Source organism: Phycodurus eques, chromosome 2 (genome assembly GCF_024500275.1).
Source record: "Phycodurus eques isolate BA_2022a chromosome 2, UOR_Pequ_1.1, whole genome shotgun sequence".
In the NCBI taxonomy this organism is placed as follows: domain Eukaryota; kingdom Metazoa; phylum Chordata; class Actinopteri; order Syngnathiformes; family Syngnathidae; genus Phycodurus; species Phycodurus eques.
Window position 1 is genome coordinate 40364525 of NC_084526.1, and position 24831 is coordinate 40389355.

The 24831-nt window shown below is 42.1% G+C and overlaps 1 protein-coding gene across 3 annotated transcripts in view; it reads left to right on the forward strand.

Moving 5' to 3' along the window:
* The window catches only part of zfhx3b (zinc finger homeobox 3b), a 171801-nt gene that overhangs the window by 122722 nt on the left and 24248 nt on the right, over positions 1-24831 (forward strand). For all 3 annotated transcript variants that reach the window (XM_061670665.1, XM_061670664.1, XM_061670666.1), the window contains exon 6: positions 20996-21103. In XM_061670665.1, the coding sequence (XP_061526649.1) occupies positions 20996-21103 (108 nt within the window). The remainder of the gene's footprint in view (positions 1-20995; positions 21104-24831) is intronic.

The window sequence follows — 24831 nt, forward strand, 5'->3', positions numbered from 1 at the left end:
CGCCTCTGAGGATGCTCCATTTGTCTTGGGAAATGGAACCTGTTTGTTTTTGTCTACCTGCCTGTCGCGTGCGGCTGCCAAATTAGACTTTCAAATCAAGAAGCCAGTGGGGGATCGCAACACTAGTTTTCTCCTTCCCTTTAATAATCATCCCTGTTTACTCTTTAGGGAGTCATCTTTCTGTGTTTTTTTTTTTCTTAAATGCGCCGTCCAAGCAGGGAGAGTGTCTTTAATAAAGCAAGCAGGCAGACCGTCATTCCAACATGTGAATTGCACAGCAGAGAATTGAGAGATGGAAGCAATAGAGGAACAGCAGAGGTGGTGGGAGGCGGCTGGGGGCGGAGGTAGGGAGAGAAGGGGGTACGCTGCGCAGCACCCATCACGCTATTATCTTTATGGCATTGCAAAACATGCCTCAGGCAATCAGCATGAAATTGTTAATTGCTCAGCCCACTTGTGCATTGCTTCAGGAGGTCCCAAAGTGAGCAAGTGCGGGCTCTAGATGGTGAGGCTGTGCGATATGGGCAAAATTTTATATAAATATAGATCATTTTATATTCCGATGGCAATATATATCCCAAGATAGAATCATCCCTTAAAATGAAAACATTAAAGGTAATTGTCTTGTATCTATTCTCTATTTATTTATAAAACGGATATTTATTTATGTAAAAAAAAAATTCTTTGATAAAAGACAACAGACAATAAAATGCAAATATCCAGTGGAAAAATATCATTCAAAGTATCTGGTAGTACAAGCAGTTTTCAAGGAATGTACTCTGTTGTTGCGTACATCGTAATGTAGTGTAATGTGCTATGTTGTTTATATCCATGCTCCTCTCACAGTGCGGTAAACGAGTATTTGCAGGTGATGTAAACATGCTACCGCAAACATGTAGCGTTTCTACAGTTTATTCATTGTTCATAAAATGTTACTATAGTGTCCGAGGCGTACCCAAAGTCACTTTTGCCCCACACAACGGTTGTATACCCTTAAATGACTAATCGATTTGCATGTAGTCGGACTGTTCCGCGAATTTAATGGCTGGTTTCAGCGCAGGTTGATTGGTCATGACAGGAGATTGAGCCGCAAAGATGACGTACCAGTTTCTCGTGTATAATGCACATTTTTTGACTGATGCATCTTTCTGTGTATCATGTGACTTGTGGAATATTAAAACATTTTTCAGAGTGGCTAATGTATTAGGGTAACAGGACAGAGTGGAAACCAACTAAAGTTGGAATTTCAACTAAATTGTTTTTTTTGTTTTTATGAAAAATGAATAAGGGATAACCCATTATATGTTAAACAAATAACATATCTAAAATATTTAAATTACTATATTTCATGGTAAAGCGTAATTTTAGGAAGTGGGGACAGGCAGTAAATGCTGTTTTTCTAGTGTTCAGTATAGTCTAAATCAACATTTTCAATTGTATTTAGAAAAATCCTAATAGAAAATTGTATTTTACCGTTATTTCTTTATCTTGCATTTCTACATTTTATTTCCTCAGGGTACAAATGGCACCAATTTGCTGGAAAGGCTATTCAATTCTTGTAAGAACAGCCTGAAAATTGTGTTCCATGTTTCGACAAATTCTTTTCTCTACTGAACAAAATCATCAATTAATCGGCATGTATTTGTACATAATATTAGTATAAGTTTATTTCTGTGGGTCACCGGTTGTTAAAGGACCTTTGCTTGCTGTAAGATTAATTTTAGGATTATTGTTGGATTTTGTACTCAAGTGAGTTTTTGCAGCGGGCAAGTTCACCTCTCAGGTCTCCCTCACCTCCTATGAAGTGTTTGTCAGAGCAGGATATGTGAGACGTCTCTTACAAATGAATGCCAGCCCACCCGGTACATGCTCATTCAGAACATAATGCACTGCCTTTCGTGGCTATCAGTTGTGTTCCTGTTGGATGGGGGAGCAAAGTTACATGGGGCGTCATATTAATGGGACCTGTCATGCGCGTTGATCGTCTTAGGCGTGGAGGAGGATGAGTGCTCGGAAGGTGTTGTCTTCAAATAGGATTTCTGCGAGTCAGACATCCTCGTTGGGTGATATCCCGCCTCGGAGCAGCTACTTTCTTATAGAATCATCTGTTATTAACCAAATGAAGTGCTCCGGGCCCAACGGTAAATCCCTCCACTTTGTCATGGTGTGCTCTCAGTTATCGCACCGTGCTCCCTCATTCATTGCCAATGTTCGACTCATTTCACTACGCTATACCACACGGCACACACCGCTTTTGTGTTCTTAAGAAAGCGCCTCCTGCGAGTGACGCGCAGAGGATTTCAAGTTGTAATCAATAACTTTTTAAAAGCCGCATCGATCTGTGACAATGCTATGTGAAGCTAGAAAGGTTTGCCTCTTGAGTTAGAGGTTAAGCAAAAGTATGTTTTTAATTTTAAAACCGTGTTTTAGCCATGCCCAAAAAAAATCGGGAACACAAAAATAATGAAAAACAGTTTAACGCTGTCCAAGCCACTAATCTAAAGGCAGCCTGTATCGTAATAAATGTGCCCTTTTTAAAATGCAACGGAATAAAAGTCTTGAACCTATAATGTCATATAGTCCTGAACCGACAACGTTATTATGTTATGGGCTTCTACAAACGTCACAGTTCCACAATTCAGTACTACATAGTTTACAGTCTTTTCACATGTTCAGAAATTATCCTCAAACATGGACTCATAGAAACAATGCTATGAATTTACTTTACAGGGACTTTAAGTGCGGTTGAAGTGTAAAATTGGATGAACCACTGTTAATAGTAAAATATACAACCAACACATATTCTGTATTAAGGTTTCACAAAGTCTTCATGTGAAAGTGTGCTCTATGCTACTGATTCCCAACCAGGTTTCCGTCGGGCACTAGTGTGGGCTACCGTGGGAAATGATCTGATTTAACTTCATTCGTCCTAAAATGATTATGTATGAATTTACAAATATGTCTTTACTCATCTATCTCTGCCTGCGACATACAGTGAGAGGCAGAACGATTCAATGCTTTTGCATTAGATGGCAGACGGTACAATAAACCTGTGTATCCACCTGTTGACATTCATGCAACAGGATAAGTCAAGGCTTCCTGCATGTATATCAGCTTTGGGTTCAACTCAACAGGCCCGTATTTTACACTTGCAAAGTAAATTTATGAGTAAACTGAGATGAGATCATCATTATTTCAGTATTTTTGTTCAGTGTTGTGCTGTAAGATTTTTAAGAAGTCTGCCTTGGTCCAATAAGGGTTGTTTGCTTTTTGTTATATGTATATATATATATATATATATATATATATATATATATATATATATATATATATATATAAGGCAGAGAAGTACAACTTCACTGTATTTTGCGTGTTTTTCCCAGAAAGGGAATTTAGAACTTGAAATGTTGTATCTTGATTTTGTTGTTTGTATCCTTTTGTGTGTGTGTGTGTGTGTGTGTGTGTGATATGCAGCAGGAGAAACAATGGGCAATTGGAATGGGGGTTTGGCAGACGAGGGTAATAGCAACATCTAGACAGGAATTGATTGCATTAATTGGTATGCCAATATGTAAGCTTGTTACGTCCACCATTGCTTTGGATGATTGCTAACAGGTCATGTTGATCAATGCAACCAATAAAGAAAGGCGTTGGCCATTAATGAGCAATGTGGTAATTAATGTTATCCCTAAACCAATTACCTTGGTCAGTGTATCTACAGCAAGTAAACCCAGGTTATCTCTGTTTTTTTACGTTTTTATATCCTTTGCTGGTCTTTAAGTTAGGGCTGTATTGCTTTTATTTGCAACTTCATTCTTGCTTTGTTTTGTTATGACAGTACACAATACATCAAAATCTCTGGCACAAATCGACTGCCACTTATATTTCTTTGAGTTAGTAAATACAATTATATTGCTAATTATGAATATTACAAGTAGTTTAGGCTAAGTGTTGTTACACACTGTTGGCAAGAGTCCAGAGCCACAAAAACCTGATTGCCTTGACAGTTGCAGCACATAACACGACAGCGAGTCAAAGCCGAGTGACAAAGCGCAAGGCTTTTTGATTGATGCACAATCTTAAGGCTTAAAGGCTGTCATTGTTTTACGTTGAGTTATTTGAAGTCGGGGTTGTCCACGCACGCCTAAAATACAAACTTTTATTGTTGTTATTGTACACGAACAAGTTTCAACCGTCGTAGCTCCATGACACAGATATGACAAAGGTTTTCCCCATTTTGTAATAGCAACAAGAGAGCATATTTTAAAGGAAGTAAGTGACAGATTTGGTGTTAAGTCTGACTTTGGAAAAGATTGTGCTTGGTAGTGACACATTTTCTCCTCTAATCACTTACTTGAGCCTCAGATGGCTGTTTAAATCAATTATGGAGGCTCATCTAAAATATATTATGATTGTATCATAAATATGTGACACGGTTTATATTTAAATTGTGGGAACGACGTCTGCATGTAGGCGTATATATTAGCAATATTTGAAAATGCTATTCTTGTGCCGCTAAATGTTTCCTAAGGAAAAGACAGTGGAACTGAACTAAGTGTGAGATGATGACTTATTAGTTGGGATCGTGCGGAAAGGCCCATCTGTCTCTCGGCCTGTTACTCGAAGCCTTAATCAGGACGTACAGAGGGGCAGGCTAAATAAACAGTAAGTAAGTTGTCTTGGGCTGAGGAACGTCAATGCCTGCAACTTGCTTAAGCCTTTGCTCTGAATACATCTGTATTGACCCCTCTAGACCCACTGAGAATTCCCTAATTGAAAATTAATATTGAATCGATGCCCTGGGCCATTTGCATATTGATTAGAGACATCCAGGAAGGCACCAAGTATGTCTGAGATCAATAAGGCCCTTCTGCAGTGGGCCGAGCGTACTACATCACGTGGCAGCTGCCTGCTCCTGAGGTTAATGACTGCTGCTTGTTAAAGAGCAGCTGTCAGGTGGAATGCAGCCGTGGGGTCTTTTTGCCAAAACTGGCTGCAGGTCAGCTGTGATGCTGCGAGAGGGGACGCTTATGCGCGTGTCTAAGGGCAAATTGCACCTCTTAACTGGAGCACGTAAGAGGGAGCACATAACTCCTATTGTGGTCTCTTCCACTGGTTGCCTATGCACTTTGGAGTTCATTTGAAGATTCTGCTGTTTGGTCAGGTCAGTTGACAAGCTGCTTTGTCTGTCACTGGTCCCAAACAATGGCATGATCTCCCAGTGCACATTAAACAACTGCTTTCACTGTTCATTTTTTTAAAACCCACCTTATAACCTATTTTTATCACTTGGCGTTCAGCACGGCACGAGTCTTGAGCCCTTTCTTATTTGTCATTATTGTGTTACTACTTGTTTTTTAAATTGTTATGTTCAATTGTTGTATGTTTTATGTGGTAAGGTTATTTTTAAATTGGTCAATAAATAAAGATGAGGTGAGAAGTCAGTTGACCAGATTCTGGAGCGGGCGACTTAGAGTCCAGGTTCTTTTCAGCATTACATGCGTCTGCAATTTGTAAGTGTCCTCAAGATGATTTTCTACAGCACCCCATGACTTTCATCTTATCTTGTCAAACTGTGATTTCTCCACAAACCCCATACCATCAACATTTAAGCCATTTCCAGTCCCTGAAGGTAGACATAACAATATAAGTTAGATCAAAAAGTTGCCCCTTTTTAATTTGAAACGAAACTTCCATAGCAATATAAAACAAATGAGACACTGAATCCTCGACTTTGAGGCGCAGCTTAAGCTTCAACACATACATTCCTCTCTCCAAATCCTCTTAATAGTTTCCACATGTTGAAGCTCTGTTAGAGGTGGCACTAAGGAGAGTGGAGACGGTGAATAGAAGTTTCTCCATCTGACCACTTCCACTGGTAATCTGAGTGTGGAATCCCACAGGAACCTGATTTACCGGTTTAACGGAAATATAGAAGCCTGTTGAAACTAATGAAGCTCTCGAAAACGGCATGATTCTCCGTGCCCATTGGACGCGGCAAACCTGGTGTGAAGCACACGTAAGAGCAGCTTATCCTTTGCTCAGTGAAAGGCAAGGTCTTGAATTAATGTCTGCGTGCAGACTGTGTCCATGTTGCCTGAACCCACGGCCTGCGCTGGGAGCTCGGGCCCGCGAGCTGAGACTGGAGTGGCGGGCCCAGACAAGCAGGCTGCATCTGATTGCTTCATTACAAGGCCTTTTATTGACTTGGCTGCACTGGACTGATGAACTGAGGCGATGGACAAGAGCACATAATAGGGAGAAATGAATTCTTATCACAGCCTTCTCGGGAGGCCTACTGGTCCTGGCTGGAGCCAACAAGTGGAGCGCCGGCTGGATGGAGAGGAAGGCAGCTTTATCTGGTTCCATTCACGAGCCAATGTCTTGCCAAACACTGAGGGCATGATGGAGCATTAGGATGCTGCATCGGCACACAGGGGAGGAAGGAGCAATGCGCACAGGGCCACATTATTGTTAGCGGCTTGTTTTAATGATGAGTTTGGTCATTAGTGTTTGCCTTTTCCTGGTTTACTGACACCTACAATATACAATTTGTCCAAAGTGTTTATTCCATCAGACCTCCCGAGGCCGACCTCAGTTAGTTAGGGCCCAGAACAGCACCCAACAACATCAGCAGCACAAATGAATAATTAATTTCCTGTCTTATTGGGCTTTCACCTCAAACTCTCCCAACTCTGACTAATAAATGAATAACCTGCTGTAAAAATAATAATAATAATAAAAAAAAAAACAGGCAAGCATAGCCACAGGGCAGCAGTTATTAATCCCTCACAATGCCTTATGCAGGTTAGAATTGGAAATAAGTTCTCATTTCCATGTCTATGTGCCTGGTCAGCACCAAAGCCAGGAAGAAGGTGAAGAAAAAAATACATTTAACAAATGCTGTCGATGTGACATTCATTCAAGTCGAAGCTGCCTTAAATATAACGTTCCACCATCTGCGTGAATTAAAAAGCCATTGAGTGCGGTGATTTGACGGTGCAAATCGGGCACAGCACCTGCCTGCGCAATCTCCCGTCTCCGCTGCTGCATCCATCAAATCGCCACCCCCGCACCCCCCGCACCCCTTCCCCGCTCATACCTGTTCACTCGGCACAAAATGGATGTTGCAACGCTTTTTAATTGGCTTCCACTTGAGAATCCAAGGGCATTTTCAAATTCACTTTTATATCATCTCTTGCAGGAGTGTGTAGGATGACTGAGCGTATGCCACACTTAGAGGCTTCGAAAGGGTCTCTTTTAAGATCTTTAAGGTGTTCAGGCCACATTGCTACTGTTGGTTCTGCATTTTTTTTTTTTTTTTTTTTTTTTGGGGCAGAGGGAAGAGTTTGGGCCTGCACATATGATGTACTGCAGTCATCCTTACTTAAGCCATCAATTCATAATACAATATGCTGCATTAATTCAAACGTTCCTTTTGTCATTATTTCGCCTGTGCATGTTCTTGTGTATGAGCAAGTATAATGCACTTTGTGGTCTATTTTGAGATGTTGTGTTTATTTCTGTTATCTAAGGCACAACGAGCAATGCGGCCGAACCTGACTGAACCGTCGAGTAGTGTGCAGGAACACTTACGAGCTTTCACAAAAAAAATAAATTAAAAAATAAGAAATTACCTGTGGCGAGAAAGCAAAACATGGAGAGTCTCCGTCTCGGAAATGCACGGGTGCAGCCTCTCAAAATATTGTGGCTCCCCAATCTGCTTCTTACTTGAGAATCCTACCAGGTTTTTGCGGTTCAATAAAAAAAATAAAAATACAATAGAATGCATGCGTAGCCGGAAAAATGCAATCTAGGGTCGCTGTTTTTCCGTCGCAGCATCTCTGTCGATGTGCGGTGCTCCGTCGCTCGGTGTAATTTTTGCACAATCAACCGACTTCGGTCGATTTCGGCCGCGACGTTCGGCGGTCATAAGGCGGTGGTTTCATTCATAAGTGAGAGCAAGAATTCGCATTTCCAGCCAGTACTGCTTCCAGTCAGAGACAAAATTCAGGAATATGTGAGAGGTGGTCTATGAAGATGAAAACTTGGGTACGGATCCAAATATCACAGTGCAAGAATAGTTACTGAAGTTTTTTCCAAAAGCCGGTTCATGTTTCAGCCACATCATCAGTTTAATTTTTTCCCTTTACCGTCTTTTACTCCGCCTCTCCTGCGGCTTAGCCAAAGATAACCGAGTTTGACTGTAATCACTCCAAGTCTGTTCCTCTGGAGAGCAGCACAGCGGGCAGCACGGTTCCAAACCTCCGAGAGCTTTCGGCCCACTTCCGCAGCATCGCGATGCGTTCATGAACAATCAGGGGAACTTTACACACTTATCCCATTTTATGCACAAGAACATCCATCTCTTTGTCTTTGTCTTTCGGCGTGTTGGATCCTCTCGGAATTGGCTCAAATCAAATTGTGCTGAAAGAGTAAGTAAATATGACCTGCTGTGAGAAGGTACACTTTTCTGAAGTGGTACAACTAGTTATTTGATAAAACTAAAAAGGGGAGATGGGGCAAAAAAGAAGCCCTTATACACAATGAACTGTGTAGGCTCATTCTGTCAAGTGTCATTCGGGAGCATTTTGGAATCTTAGGTGAAAATGAAAGCCGAAAGAAGATCGGCATACTGATTAAAGCTGAAAATACCACAGAGAAAAGCAGAACTAGTTCCAAAACGACGGTTGAGTTGGTCCATTGCATCCCCCGTCACCTGGCTCAGTCTGTTTTGTAGTTTAGGCTGCATAATCGAGTAAATGAATAAATAAATAATCCCGACACAATTATTTTGATAATGAATTAATACATTACCAGAAAAGAATTAAGGAGCAGCTAATTGCATGATGCAAGTCTTTTTTCATTAGCCTTTTCGGCGGGAATTTCATTATATGCATCACGAGGCATACACGCAGATGAACTCAAGAGGCCAGGAATATGCAAGCAGAAATAAAGTCGAGCGGCACGAGCCGATACATTAGGTACGCCTGCAGAAACAATGGCCAGTTTTTATTAGGTGTTCATTTAATAGTTAGGTACCAACTGTGAGTGTCAATCAAAACTGCGTTGCGGCTCTTGTGATGGATGTGATTAGAGTTTAAGTTTGCATTTAATTTATTATGTTATTTATTTTTTACAAATCGATACCATCGGTTTGTCCCGACGTCGGCCGTTATTTTTCCGAATAACAACCAATAAAGTGTTGAAAAGAGCTTGAGAACAAATCCCGCCTCTTCCCTCAGACCGCGGGAGCCGGGCGGCATCATGTCGCCTCAAGATTGAAAGTCTGGATGTTTAGTAGATAATCCATCCAACCATTTTACAACTGAAAATAGTTAGGTTAGATACATTTGAGTATGCCTCTGTTATGTTAAAAACGGATCGCTGTAATGCTTCGATGCAGAAGGAACTGGTCAGCCACGAAGTGCGTGCAGATTCATTTGCCCCATTTAATTTAACTGCTTAGTCAACTCATCGTTTGTTGTTGTTGTTTTGCATTGGCTCTTAGACCTTTGTGAGTTTGGGAAGATGATGTAACCGCAGTCATTTGCCGTTGCTTTGTGGACGCTAGCAACGTCTGCCATTTTAATCAACGACAGCGTGATTCTAAGGGTGGTCATGCGTCGATGCGTAAATAAAACTTCATGTTACATTTATATTTGGTTGTTTTCATTCTCTCCATACTTTTGACAAAAACATAATTACATCAACTGATTGCACTGCAAAGTTGATAATTTCGTACATAATTACAGTGGAAAACAACCAGCCTTTTAAGCCTTTAATGGCAGCAGCACACTTAGCAATTACCATTACTTTTCCGCGCACACTGAAACTAAAGATCTCTGCCAATGAAAAGCATCTTCTGACTACTACAAAGTCTAATTGTGTGTCCTGACATCTGGCTGTCCATCATGTGTGAGGACTAAATGGCGATCAGTGAGGGAGGCCTGCGCGAGCCGGTTCTTCAGTCTGCGTTTTTAGGGGGGTGCGCCCCTGCTACCCGGGCGTCTGATAGCTTTTGAATTATTTATCCGTCAGGCTGCTGGACGGTAGTCACAGCGACCGAGTGCCCGTGCGCTCGTCTGGTGACGTCTCCCTCCGACAGTGGCCATTAGCGGACTGTGGCAAGGGTGCTAATGAGCGGGGCCAGAGTATTGTAATCCACTCCATATCCTCCCTAACCTCCAGACCCTCCACAATGAATAAAGAATGAAGGAAACATTTACAAAGATCTGAGTACAGAGCTTTTTAATTGGGTTAAAAAAAAAAAAAAAAGAGGTTAGATTGAAAAGGCAAGATAGGAACAACCAGCCGGTTTCCTATTAAGGAAAAATGTCAAGCGCAGTGGTGAAGCAATAGTCTGTGTGCATCCCTTTGTTGTCCTCCCTGACATTGAAGGCTAATTTTTCATGGTTATTTGAACTGGAAAATGAAAGAGAGGTTTGCGATTATTTCTTATAAATGACAACACAATCGCATTACGCTTCAGTACAAACACAGAGAGGATATTGCCTTTTCATATTTCATGTGAAAGTAATGGATGGGCTATGCAAAGAGGAACCGAAAGAAAGACAAATGGTGAAAGAAAGCCCCCCGTGTTTGATTTGTATTAGAAATGGATTGAGGTAGGGAGAGCTTTTTTCAGTAAGTGCGAGCACTCTCGTGGATGGTTTAAGTGCTTGTGCAGTGTAATCATTGGATTTCTTTAGCAATTAGCTATGAACAACCAGCAAGGGTGCTTGTTAGAAGAAAGGTTGCCAGTTTTATCCACTCCATTCTCCTGGAGACAAATGTACTGTATATCCATTATATACCCCTCTGTGCCATGTAATGAATACAACACAGACCTCCACCAAGGCCAAACAATCCTAATTGGGAGCACTAAACTGTATGCCTTCAAAGACACCCATTTCCTGTATACGCCTACAGTTGGTCAAATAAAAAATAACAATCACATAACTTTACTAGCGTAATGCTAACGCTTAAGGGGGAAATGCCATAGACAGGCTAACAAATGGCATTAGTGTCGCTGCGTTGTGACACTTCGAGCAACAGATAGTTCAACACAAATGGTGGAGCAACAAATGTAGACAAGTACTATAACAACACTCACAGCCGTGTAGTCTCCATCCATGTATGTCTGTGTTATGCTTCCCCCAGGTGGCCACATCAGTCGGAGCAGCGCAATGCCCATTGAATTGAATTTTAAAATGTGGCAAGAACAGTTTCTTTATATCCTATTTAATTCTGTCATTACGATATATATTTTTTTTTATAATGTACCGGTATATTCGTATACATTGATTGCTATTTTTCTTCTTCCAAACACATTACAAACATTTTTTGTTGTTTTCTGGGGGGAGGGAGGCTGCAACTGTTTTACGATGTTTCCATTCAGTGCGGAAAGATGATGAATACGGAACATATTTAACTTGTTCGCCAAGGCACCACTGTCCTGTATTAGGATCACATTAGGAAAGTGCAAATAAATTCAGTGAAGTTATTTGACCTGTAAAAATAATTGACTTCTTTAATCTTTATGACTTTTGTCATGTGATGTTATGGCCTTGTTCCCATATCATTACGTATTTTTTCCTCTGGTATTTTTCTTCTTTTCAGAGCAGCCCTAATACTACGCTTCTGATAACCGGAGCTGTGATTATTCCTTCTAGTTTTCCCCTAATAAACAAACAGTGGTAAACATGCTCTTTGGCTAAGGTAAAAAGTTGAATTCCCATCATCCATTTCTCCTCTTCTTGTATCATTGAAAATCTGTACTTAGCAAAGTTGTTAAAGTTTGGAGAGCAAACACGCATCAGTGATGCACTATATTTGAAATTAAATTGATTAGCAAATTGATATTCATAACTCAGCCGCATCTCTTTTATCTCAGCATACGCTCTCATAAACAAACAGCTCGTCAGGCCCCCGGCTGTGGATCGGGCGGGCGGGATGACCACAGCCGAGGATGGCAAAGCAGCCGACTGTGGACGGGCACGTTGAGAAACCCCCGTGTTTATTTCGAGTTGAAACACACTGAATGAATGGCCAGAACGCTAGGATCTTATTAGCATACAGCTCGGTGTGAGAGCGGCGAGACGGACACCTAACACGCTTACATACACCCCGCCATGGCAACATTGATTTTCTTCGCTAATACCTCCACACAACAGTCGGCAGGCAGATGGATGTACTACAAAGATATGCAAATAGCGCATTCAATAAATCGACAGGCAGAGATCTTTTTCAGTCAGGGCAGTCCGCCGTATTGCTCTGCGGTGCCTAAAAGTGGAGATAAACAGATAAGCACCTGTTAATGGACACACGTTTGTGCGTACCAACGCGCACGCGTCTCTTGGCTGCGAGATTGATGGTAGGAGTTGACATTTGTTAAGTAGAACTGCTTGAGGAAAAGCAGCTCAAACTGAAGATTGCAATTCCTCCAAAAACTGTGAGAATTATTATTATTACTCTTACTCTTATTATGCTACATATTGCTTGTCTTTTGCAGTTCAGAACAAAAGTGTTACTTTCCTCACAGCAGTCTGTACTTTTAATTGTCAAGTTCCCCCTCCCGCGTAAGCAAGTATATCTTGTGTATAATAGCAAAACAAACAGTGGGTATAGTCATATTCGGCGCGCTTATTAGTCAGCTATGAGACAAAAGCTGCTGGGTGTATGTCATATATAATAGATGTGGGCTGTCTTGTTAAGCCCAGCAGGCTGTATGTGGCTGTGTCTCAGTGGAGGGAAGGCTCTGAAGCGGGCTGTACCTGGTAATTAAAGTGAGTTTGTGGCAAAAGCCAAACATCAGGAGAGATGAGAGATGAACAAAAGACTTGTGACAGTTTTAGGTTATGTGAGGGGTTTTTTTTTTTTTTTTTTTTGTGCATGAGTGTCCCTTTTTTTTTTGTAGTTGAAAAATCGATATATTTTCCAGGCTATACATATTCAGAGTGTCCATCGTGCTTATGCCCTGAATGGGGAGGGCGGATTGTAGGAGTGTGTGTGTGTGTGTGTGTGTGTGCGTGTGTGCGTGTGGGTGGGGTCGGGTGACTGTGGGTAAAGTGGCCTGTTCGCCTGTCATAACTGTACCATCGCATTTTCCAAGCCACTGGTGAATATTTCAGACTTGATGTGATTGCCCTTCATGACAGCGGCTTTTTTTTTTTTTTTCCCTTTCCCAGACACCCCTTCTTCCTCCACCCCCTCCCACCCTGCCGCCGATTCTGTGAGGTCCTATTGAATAGCTGCAAAAAGGTGAAGGCATTGTAGTGTGAACGGGAGGGAGAGCGAAAGAGAGGGAGGGGGGGGGGGGGAAGATGCATGAATAAAAGGTGGGTGATTTAAGAGGAGGCAGTACAGAACGACCGCAAACATGGATGGGAGGGGTGGCACAGAGCCAGAATGACCCTTTGTGCGGGACATTGTCCCTCGGGCAGAGTAGATGGAAGAGCAGTGGCCAGTGATGCTTTGGCCCCCATGCAGGCTTTTAGTCCCGCATCTTACAGCAGGCAAAAGTACAGCCCGAATCCCTTATTGTGGACATAATATTTGTTCGTGAACAGACATTCAAGGAATTCAGTGTGTGAATGTGTATGTGTGTGTGTGTGTCGGGGCAGAAGAGTGAGCAGTCCCTGAATGCGCACTCCCCGTGCAGCCACATTAACCTAGATCCTTCTCGCCTTCATCACTCAACACAAAGAGAAGTAGAGCGCCACTCTTTTTTTTTTTTTTGTGTAATGTATCTAAACATGCCATTATGGTGAACTATTTCTAATTAGCGATATTTCCCAAGAGACACACCACTTTAGGGGGAAATATCTAATTCATCTTGCACGGCGCTAACGGCTAACAGCTTTTCATTTGCAGATGTTCAGCGGTGCCTTGAGGTACGAGTGACCCCACTTACGAGTTGTTAGAAATACGAGCCGTCCATCCATCCATCCATTTTCTAGCGCTTATCCGAGGTCGGGTCGCGGGGGCAGTAGCTTTAGCAGGGACGCCCAGACTACCCTCTCCCCAGCCACTTCATCCAGCTCTTCCGGGGGGATCCCGAGGCGTTCCCAGGCCAGCCGAAGGACGTAGTCTCTCCAGCGTGTCCTGGGTCGTCCCCGGGGTCTCCCGTCATTCTGTCGATTTTTGTATTTTTTGCTTCGACTTGCGTGCAAAAATCTGACATGCAGGCGCTCAACACGGCTTACTTCACAACAAGCAGCAGTTTGGCAGAATTCTTCCAAAAAGTGGCTTCAAGCCTTTTAATGCCACTGAATTTCAAACTAAGCATAAAACAACGAGAATTATACGTTGTTTATTTAAGACAACTCCTTTGCCTTAAACAATAATGCAATCCTTTCTCCTCTGTTTATATATACTCTTTGTTGTTTGAAACAGTTATAGATGCAAGCGGATATTTGTATTAATTTGTTAAAAAAAAAAAAAAGTACAAATGTTACTCAAAAATATCTCTTAACAAAACTCTACAATAAAATTAGTTTTTTTGGGTGGTCTGCTAGCTTAATGATTACACATCATGGGAAACCCCATAGACAGGCTAACGAATAGCAACTCTGGCAGGGTTATAATGCTTTGAGTAACATATATTTGAACAAAGAGTGCAGCAACACACGTAGACAGACAGTATATCAATACTCAATACTTTTATCCTCTGTGGAAAAACAGCTTATATTAGTGCAGCTTACTTTGCCACTTATAGTAGTTGTGAAACTCTTCTTCATTCGTGTCCGTTTGACTCCATTGTACTGCCCCCGGTTTGCCAAGTTGCGTTCACAGGAAAGAGCCGCAACAAATTCGTCATGATGCATGAACTTTAATTCTTTCGATTCTTTTTAATGATGTTATTATTATATGTTTTTATTTTATTAATATATTGGACCTGCATAGCTGTGGTTCGGCACCCACGGATTCATCCCAGCTATCTTCGGGCGGGAGGCGGGGTACACCCTGAACCGGTCGCCACCCAATCGCAGGGCACATAGAAACAAACGACCATTCGCACTCACATTCACACCTACGGGTAATTACGAGTCTACAATCAACCTACCACGCGTGTTTTTGGGATGTGGGAGGAAACCGGAGTGCCCGGAGAAAAGCCACCCAGGCACGGGGAGAACATGCAAACTCCACACAGGCGAAGCCGGGATTTGAACACCGGTCCCCAGAACTGTGAGGCAGATGTGCTATCCGCATGCACATACACGAATGGCAAGTGCAAAGACTCAAATAGCACCTCTCAGTTGCTTCAAAATTGGACCGTACGCGAGGGAGATGAGCATGATGAGCTTTGGGTGGAAGACCTGTGGGGCTCGTGTGATGAGCATTGGGGGGTGGGGCCGGGGGGGGGGGGGGGGGGGGGGGGGGGGGCGACGGTTTGTGTGAGCTATAGCTGCTGTTTGTGTTTAACTTGCCCTTTAAAGTTGTTTTACTTATTAGATGCCCTAACCCTCGTCCCCCTCCTCCGTCTCGCGAGGCTCCTCCTCCCCTCCCCTTACGCTCGCCCTTGGCCCCATGGAGACACAAAGTATTCATTCACATTTAGATCCTGAGGTCACAGCAGGGCCAGCAACGAGAGAGAGATGCCCGCCTGCCTGTGCGCTAGCGTCGTGCCACCCCCCCCGACCCCACCTCAGTAGACAGGTCAGGAATCTAACACGTAACATTGACCAACAGTGTTGAGGTGGCTTCTTTCCTTTCTGTGAGACTGTGTGGGAGACAGGCACTGACAACTATTCGCACATTTTTGTTGTTGCTTTTCTCTTTCCTATAATGTCGCATTCCTCAGTATGGCCCAGAAAGATGGGGGACACCTACAGGAAGTGAAGATTTTGGACGGCGTCCGTGACGTGCGTCCAGACTCAGCATCTCCGCTCTCGGTCATCCCCAAGGTGTTTGATGGGTTTGAGGTCATGTCTCTCAGGTTCATTCGCACCAAACTCATCCCCTTTGGTTGTGCACTGGGAACAGAAGGAAAGGACCTTTCCCAAACTGTCCCCGCTGCAAAAACGCAAATCTTACCCAGTGAATTGCGCTTATTTCTCATGAAAACTTGTTACTGTATTATGTTAAGTCAGTTTTGAGACACAAGATCTTATTTTACAAATCTTATCGAGTCAATTCATGCTAGTTCCATTCCAGACATTTTGTCGCTATAATTAGTAAAAAAAAAAAAAAAAAAATATTAACCTGTCAATGGAACTAGTATGAATTGACGCAATAGGATTCTTTAAATAACACCTTGTATCTTAAAACAAGGCTTTTTGTCTCGCTGAAAATTTAGAAAACAATTCAAAACTGTCTTAAAACAAGTACGGTAAGATGTTTTCACGAAAAATAAATTCACGCGGTAAGATGTGAGTTTTAGTTGTCCAAAGACGATGTGGTACGACGATGAATGAAGTTTGCAGCCTGACCGCCTGATTAAGAACTTTGTCCCAATACATTTGTCCATTATTTGAGTGTCTCTGCGGCATTTCACCTTGGCCATACATCGAAAAAGCATTTTGGCGCTTTAACTTGTTGTTGTTTGCACTTAAAACCCCTGAGGTTCCGGACAACTTGAACAGCTCGGCAGCGTGTGTCAGACAGAGGGGGTGGGCTTATGATAGGATGCGAGCGTGGCGGGAGGGGGTTGTTCATGTTGCATATGTGGGGTGCAGAGGTGCTGATATGAGGACAATGCATGAAAGCGCTCAGCATGGCTCCTGTGTCTCATTGTCCTGCCTGTGCCCCTCCTGTCACTTCCATTTGGCACCCTCTAGTCCGGAGTCAGGACAACTTTGATACGAGGAAAGGGGTGCAAGGCATCACTGCGAGATTGGGGGTTGCAGAAAGGGGGATTTAAAAGACAGACAGAGAGAGAGAGAGAGAGAGAGCGAGAGAGGGGGTCTATGAACTGTGAAATAAGATTGTTTTTTTTTTTATCCGACAGTGCAGTGTTAAAAGGAAAAAAGAAAGGAAGCTGTCTAAGGCCTGGATAAAGCAGTGGAAGCTCACCTCTGAGTTCCGCTGCAGTTGGTTGACACCTGGTTAAAAATGATCATAATGAGACACAACTACGGAGACTGTCAGGAGACCCTCATCTCGCCTTTGTAAACGCACCACAGCAAGCAGACTGTGCCCAAGTTGTTTTTTTGTTTTTTGTTTCGGTTTTCCTTTTGGGAAGCTCTCGCAGTCCTTCGCAGGTAGGACGGCGACGCTGTGCTCTTTGGAGAAAGTCAGCCGCCATCGTAGCGCCGTCATCTGCCCAGGCCCAGCGCATGGAGGGAGGAGCCTGACCTAGTGAAAGATATTTAGACTGACTATTACTACTTGCTGCTCTTCTTCTCCACAGTCTGGGAAGGAATACTGGAAAGTGCAGTGGTTTCCATCAATTATTTATTAGGGACGTTTGTGCTTGTCAGTCTGATTAGCGTCAGTGTAATCACTGTGTGTGTGTGGGTGTGTGTGTGGGTGTGGGTGTGTGGGTGTGTGGGTGGGGGAAACCAAGGCTGTTCCCGCTCATCATGAAGGTAATACTGTTTTTGTTTTTGTTTTTTTTTTCCCCAGTTTCATCTTCACCGGACGCCCTTTGCATAGCATCTGCTTTTGTCATCCCCAAACATTTCTTATGTTTTTTTTTCTTCTCTCTCTCTCTGCCCCCCTCCCCCCTTTCCCCTCTCTGTGCACCTCATTAGTGTGTGTGAGTTCTCCCGGCTTGTAAAGACTGACACCTATGGGCCTGATTAAGCCCCTGCACTCACTCCCTTCACACACACAAGAGCAAGGAAAACTGACTGAAGCGTGTGTGTGTGTGTGTGTGTGTGTGTGTGTGTGTGTGTGTGTGTGTGTGTGCGTGTGTGTGCGTGTGTGTGTGTGTGGACTGTCCCCACTGAGTGAGTGGCAGAGCAAATCTGATTCTTGTCTGCTTCGAACAAATGAGTATAATCTGTGTGTCAGCCAGGAGTTTATTCAGCCTGCATGATTAGATTAATGGAAGTGCTTCATATCGTTGTATTAGGATGGTTAATGAAGACAATTAATTACAAGCCAACCTCCAGGCTATTGGTCTTTGCATATCCCAAATTTGGGTTAGAAATGGCCTGCTGCCATAGCTTTGAGTGTTGCTGTCTGTCTTGTTCGAGGGCTGCATTTTTGCTATTTCTTTCATTCGGCGTCTTTACTCTTAGGCCACTTTTGACCTTTCATTAATTGTGGTCTGTATGGCTTTAATCATTTTTTTTGGTATTATCACTGGAGTTGAGGCATTTGTAAAAACATTTCCAGTTAAACATGTACATAAGGCTGCTCCTGGAATTGATTTTAATTTTTTAAAATAATGGTTGTCACTATGGGTTGCGTGTACCAAGATGTTTGTATGTTGTGTGGACCAGATCCAATAGACGAGGATTTACAATAAAACCACTTTTACAAAGATTATTATTGCCAGTCTTGTAGAACTGTATTGCATCATATGCGAAATGGTTCCCAATATTTTCACTCTCATGTGTCTAAATAATAGTGTGACGCAGTGTAGTTCATCACCTCCATAATAAACACAAACGTATCTTTCTGGTAATATCAATTAAAAGGCAGCATTTGTTTTGAAAGGCAGCATTTGTTTTACAAAGTACACGAGATTGATGCACGTGTTGTGGTTGGTCAGTGTTGTACTGTACTACTTAAGACAGGGGGAAATGTATCACGTGAGCATTATGTGCAGGAAGTCTAAAGGGAAGACGGAACGCTTTAGTGCATCAGCTGTCTACCATAGCGATAGAAAAGCATCACATACCGTATGCAAAGTGTATAATAATGTAGAGGTGGGGAATTAGTCCCACTACAAATGTCACTGGGAAAAAAAACTTGTACACACGCACCCCCTTTAAAAAATGTACGTGGGGATTATATTGTAATCTTAGTACCCATGCAGCTGTGCAGTACCCTAATTCCGGTAAAATTGAGGATGTCTTGTTGTGATGGAATATTTAAGATCTGCCTCGCTGGCGGGGGGATGAGCTGCACTGGATAGATTTTGTGGTTTGTAAAACAGAAAAGTATTGATTTGACCGTTTCTTTAAAAAAAATAAAAATCAAATAAAAATAAAAACACACACTTTTTGTCGTATTTGTTAAAACAGTCACTATAACTTGACAGTCGTACATAATAAATTGGAACTGTGAAAAAGTCACCCATCTCTGGCCCCATCTTGAGCCTTGGTATACAAGAAACCACAGCGTCTGAGAAAAGCAACCAATCAGAAACAGAAGACGTGACTTACGAGGTGTCAGGCCGCCACACCCCCATGATGTTTATCAGTGCAAGTCGCTTTTGTAGTGACTTGCGCTAGCAGAAGTGGTGCGCTCTGTCTTTCAGAATAAGAGCATATTACAGGAAGTTGACTGTGCAAATGTTGCTAACTAGTGTGTTTTCTTTCCCGGAGATATCATTTGTAAGTGTACTCATTTGGTTATTGTTATTATTAGTTTGGGTTTGGTTATTCTTCAAGCCATCCAGATATATTTGTTTTGGATTCACGACATGGGTCATGGTTTGTTTTGTTCAACGTTTTATTCTAATTCATGTCAAAATGGAAATGACATTTGAATTTTGTGTTTTGGATACAAAGGGACATTTTGTTTTGAATATTACAGTATTATCGGATGTGGCCTGAGCAACCCCGATAAATGGATTTTTGACTCATTGAAAAATAGTTTGTGGCCCTCTAGGATTTAAGATCCCGGCTGTAGATGCTGCGTGCCAACTCATCCATACACTCATCCTATATCAGTTTATTATCAGAAGATGAAGGAACGTTACGACACAGACTTGTTTCCTGCGCTATTTATTTTTTGGATCACAATCAACACCAAGTTTCCTTTTACTGTCATTTATGAGCTTTCCTCGATAAGGCACCTCTCGGCACTATATATTTTTTTTTTTTTTTGCAGCAACATTTGTTCACATTCTATTTGTATATGTGAGTCACAGCATTCATGACATCCCCTCGACCAGCGAGCGTCGGGGATAATGTAACATCATAAAAGCGTTTTTTTTTTTTTTTTTTTTTTTGCCCTGGGTAGTTATGCGACGAGCTCACTCGGGCTGGCCATGTGATGGCTGCGGGGCTGAATACTTGAACAGGATATTTCAGTACGGCCGTTGTAACGCCGTCAATACGTCGATAGTTGGTAGTGTCGGGACCTGAGCGTGAAAGCATTTTCTAAAGAGCATTTAAGCACATTTGCTGAGAATTAGCTGACTTGTGTAATAACTGATAAGGCCTATTGACCACGTGGCCTAGTTTACTGTTGTTGGATCAATGTTGTTGCATGCGGGGCCCCGCTACTTTTACACAAACTTTTCAGGCAAAGGGGACGTTCAAGGGGCACTGGAGGGAAATAAAGGTGATTGATGGTCTTTTTATTATCTGTTTTCGCTATCTTTTCCTCTGTGTGTTACTTACAAACGTCATTATTGGATATCCATTGTTTGGACTTCGACCCAAGCTAAAAATGCTCTGATATATCGAGCGGAGGCTTTTAAGATGGCGACAAGAGGGATTTCTGCCTTTGACTTGAAATAATTTAAAAGGAGGGTTTTAAAGATTGATGATTTGTGTTCCCTCAATATATATAATACGCTGGAGGATGTGTACTTACCTTGCAGATTCTAACAATGTATTTTTTTTTCTCGCGGGATGCTGCACATTAAACTCAAATAAAATTATGTTGACCGAATAATACAAAAGAAAATCAATCTAAACATAAAAATACGCATTTTTCTCTTTCAGTTTTTTTCCCAATTGAGGTAGAAGAGTGAAAGCAGACAGCAGATCGCGTCCTCTTTTGTTTGCGAGCCTTGTAACCGTGTGTCAGCAAATGTACTTAATTGTTGCCAGCTCCTATAGAAACAGAACGCTGCCGTCCCTTTAAGTGCTTCCACCAATTCTGATGGCTTGGAGATTTACATTTGCCATCCTCCCTCCCCCTTCAGGAGAGCTGAGTGAGGATGTGGAGGCTGCTAGTGAGACCACCACAGACCAGGAGGACCAAACCAAAGACAGAGAAAGTGGGGGGGAGAAGGAGCTCACCAAAGGGACAGGTAAGGCCAATATTTACAAAACGCACACATTCGGGAGAGCGTTTCCAGCGGGAAACAGGGGGGCCGTGCACCTGAATAGTGCTGCACATAAGGCCGTTTGTCCAACTGAAGCATATTTTAACAACACAGTGAGAGCAGTTGCAATCACAGCTGGTTCTTTTGGGGCAGACTGCAAGTGTACTCTTGGTGCTAGTTGGAGCACGTGTGTGTGTTTCGCACCGCCCCCTTCACGCAAACACACGCACGCAGAAGACCGCACACTTCATTTGGACATTATCCATCTGGCAGGAGGGTTTTGTGTGTGGCACAGCTTGTTGTAGTTGGTCAAAAACGGCGGACTTGAGAGGAGCTTAAGAGCTGTTGCTCTTTTATTGTTTCCGCTGTGTCCGTTGGACGTCACAGGACAATTAAAATGCAAAATTTCTACCTTTGCAACCTTTTTTTTTTTTTTTTTTTTAATTTATTTATTTTTTTGCTTTGACCTTGTGAGCTAAAATTTAAGAACTGACTTCACAACAAGCAGCAGTTTAGCTTAGTGAATAAATCTCCCCCTCCCAAAAAAGACGCTTCAAGCTACAGTTTAATCTCAAACTAAATGTAAAACAAAGATAATTACACATTGTGTTTTTCAAACAACCGCATAACGTTGTCTTTAAGTCAGCTAGCTTAATCCTTTGAGGAATAGATATCTGAAGACAAACAGTGGAGCAACACATGTAGACAGATAATAAAACAATACTCACAGGCATACTGTATCTTCTTTGTCCTCTATTAAGAACAACTAATATTACTTCACCTTACTGCGGAGTTTTAACTGGCTCCATGTATATTTACAGTGTCGTTACAATGGAAGAAAAAAATATATTTTTTAGACCCAAAGAATTCTTCAATAAGCGTGGATAAACTGTCATTCAGCGTTTTGGGGGTTGGTCCCCTCCAAAAAAAAAAGAAGGAAAAAAAAGAAAGAAAAAAAGAAGGGAAAAAAGGGGGATATTAGACCAGAAATTATTTTTTTAAACCAAAATAAGTCTCGAATAAGTGTAGATAAACTTCCAATTAGTGTCTTTGGGGTTGTTCCCTCGAAAAAAAAGTAAACGCAAAAGGGGAAAAAAAAAAAGAAAAACATCAACAAAAAAATTATGAATCTGCGTGTGCCAAACAAACGACTATGCGGGGGTCCACTGTATATGCAATATTGCTGATACCCCATTTGAATGCTGTTATGGACAAATGTATTGGGACACAACTCTTAATTCATTAAACAGGTATCCCACCAACACATTATGGACGATTATGTTATGCTTCCAAGGTCATGGCAAGTGCACAAGCAAGGTTCATAAAGGAATCAGTTTGGTGCACAGACCCTGACCTCAACCCCGTCTAACACATTTGGGTTCATCTAGAACAAAAATTGTCAGAGTCAGATACATTCAGTGACCTCTGGCCTCACAAATGTGACATTTTCTTCCATTTTCACCTTCTGTTGGTGTTATCGCCAAGTGTCGCAATTCTTTTGTCCACCGAGTTCCGCATATTTCATTTTGCAAATGTCATAAAATCAATACTGCCGGTACTGTATTGAAAACAGGAGGGTTCTGATCACGGTGACACTGGATAGATACTTTTCACTTGTTACATTTTTTTATGTGACTGCATGATGTTTTGATTTACACTAGTTAGGTTAAGAGCTGGAAAATAATCCAGATCTTTTACATACCTCAGCTTCTTTTGATTTATTTTTGTAATCAAGTGCTGGAAAATAACAAAAAGCAAAGAAAAACCTCATCAGCGTTTGAAGCCTGTTCTTTGTCAAATGTCTTTGATATTCAAACTTTCTATTTTCAATGTGGCTGAGTTGTTTGTGCTCTTTGAAAGGGTGACACTCTTCTTTGATGGGAGAAATAATGATATGCATGCCTGACTCAATATGGCTAAAAGTATGTTTTAGCACATCAAAATCAAGCACTTTAAAAAGCATTAAAATGAGCCGGCCGATTAATAATTCACTCGTACCTGTGGTGCGCAGGAAGACGACTCCTCGCATTAGGAGTCTTCCTTTTTTTCAAAGGCATGCAATTTGATACAGACGCATTGGCTTCCTTTCCTCCCCTCTGTCAGCCGCTAATCACCAAATAAGTGTATTTCTGTGTTTTCACAAAGGAAATATGTGCTTGCATATGAAACATTTACAGCTTCCCAGCAGCTTATTAGAAACGCTTAGTTAAAAATAGCATGTGCATTAGGGAACCAGGTCTGAGGTTGTGTTTGATGTCAGGGAAAAAGGTGGGTGGAGAGATTGGGGTGCCGTGTTGTCAGCGAACGGCAGACGGCTGTACTTTTAATGGAAGAGTCCCTGTTTGTGCTTGAAACTTTTTGTGTGTGTGACTGATGAACACAATGGCCATTGAAAGCAAGTGCAGGAAAGCATATTTTGAGCATGGCAGAAAGGCAAGTCGGGCCCGGCAATGGATGCGCTAAACAGAGCAGCGCTTTGTTTGGCCTGATGATGTTTACACAGGCGGCACACATATGTTTTGCAGGTTGCAATATGGTCAATAAGTGTCTTGGCCGTGCTGTTAGTTAGCTGAAAGATGCTCAGGCACCCAACTGTTTGAGTGGTCCCCCCCCCCTAAGTTCACCCTTACAAGTACTGAAGTGTTCCTTCTCATCATTGTCATGTAGCTGCTGGAGCAGGGCGCAATTGTTCCGTTACAAATGACAGTCACTGTCACACAGGCGGCATTAGCCGGCACAGAAGAAAGGCGCAAACCCACTGTCAGTCTCATCTTCACTTTCTTGTTCTCCGGCTCCTCGCTGTTCATTAAAATCATTTAAAAGTACATCAGAAGCAGCTGTAAAATGCATATGTTTCCTGCTTGTCATTTTATTTTGAAAGATGCCTTCATTATTTAGTTGTGTTTATCGCCAAGCTGACTCCTTTATGCATCCGTTGTAGGCATGCAGACACATGTTAATGTCATATACTGCAAACGTAGTAGACATGTGGCAGGTTTCTGTGATGATGGCGTATCTAAACCCACCGGTCACTTTATTAGGTATGCCTGCACTGCCTAATGAAGTCCAATGATAGCCGCATCAAAAATGCCGCCTTCTCAAAAGATAACAATCGCTTTGCATTGACACTGTTGACAATGTTTGTTTACTATTGCGGTTGTAGTTTGCAGAGAGTACTTAACTTCCCTTCGTGCAATAATGAGCACGTCTTAAATGAATACATCTCTTACAGTGTCACTCAAAAATAAGCGTAATTAACTTTGTAAAGCTCTTATTTTCTTTCTATGACCACAAACTTAACTCAAAACACTCTTATGTCAAATCACGTTTGTCTATTGAAATGAATGGAAAAGCCATTCCAGAGCCTGCCAGAGAAAGCAACAAAAAAATGTGTAATGTTATTTTTTAACTCTGTAATACTGTACTTTCCCTATACATACTGGAATGTCATAATTCACACACCCGTAGAAGAGTTTTACAACCAACTCAGTAGGCTGCAGTATTATTACTCCACAGAACAAAAAACAGAAAACAACATATGCCTGTGAGTATTGTTATATGTGCTGTATATAGCTGTTGTTTGAAGGGCTATAGGGTTATGCAATTTGTTCGTCCGTCTATGACGTTTCGCATGGTGTGTTAGCATTGACAGTAAACCTCAACTGCTTGATGTGAAATGAGGTGAGTTCAGTGCCACCATACAGCGCTTGTAT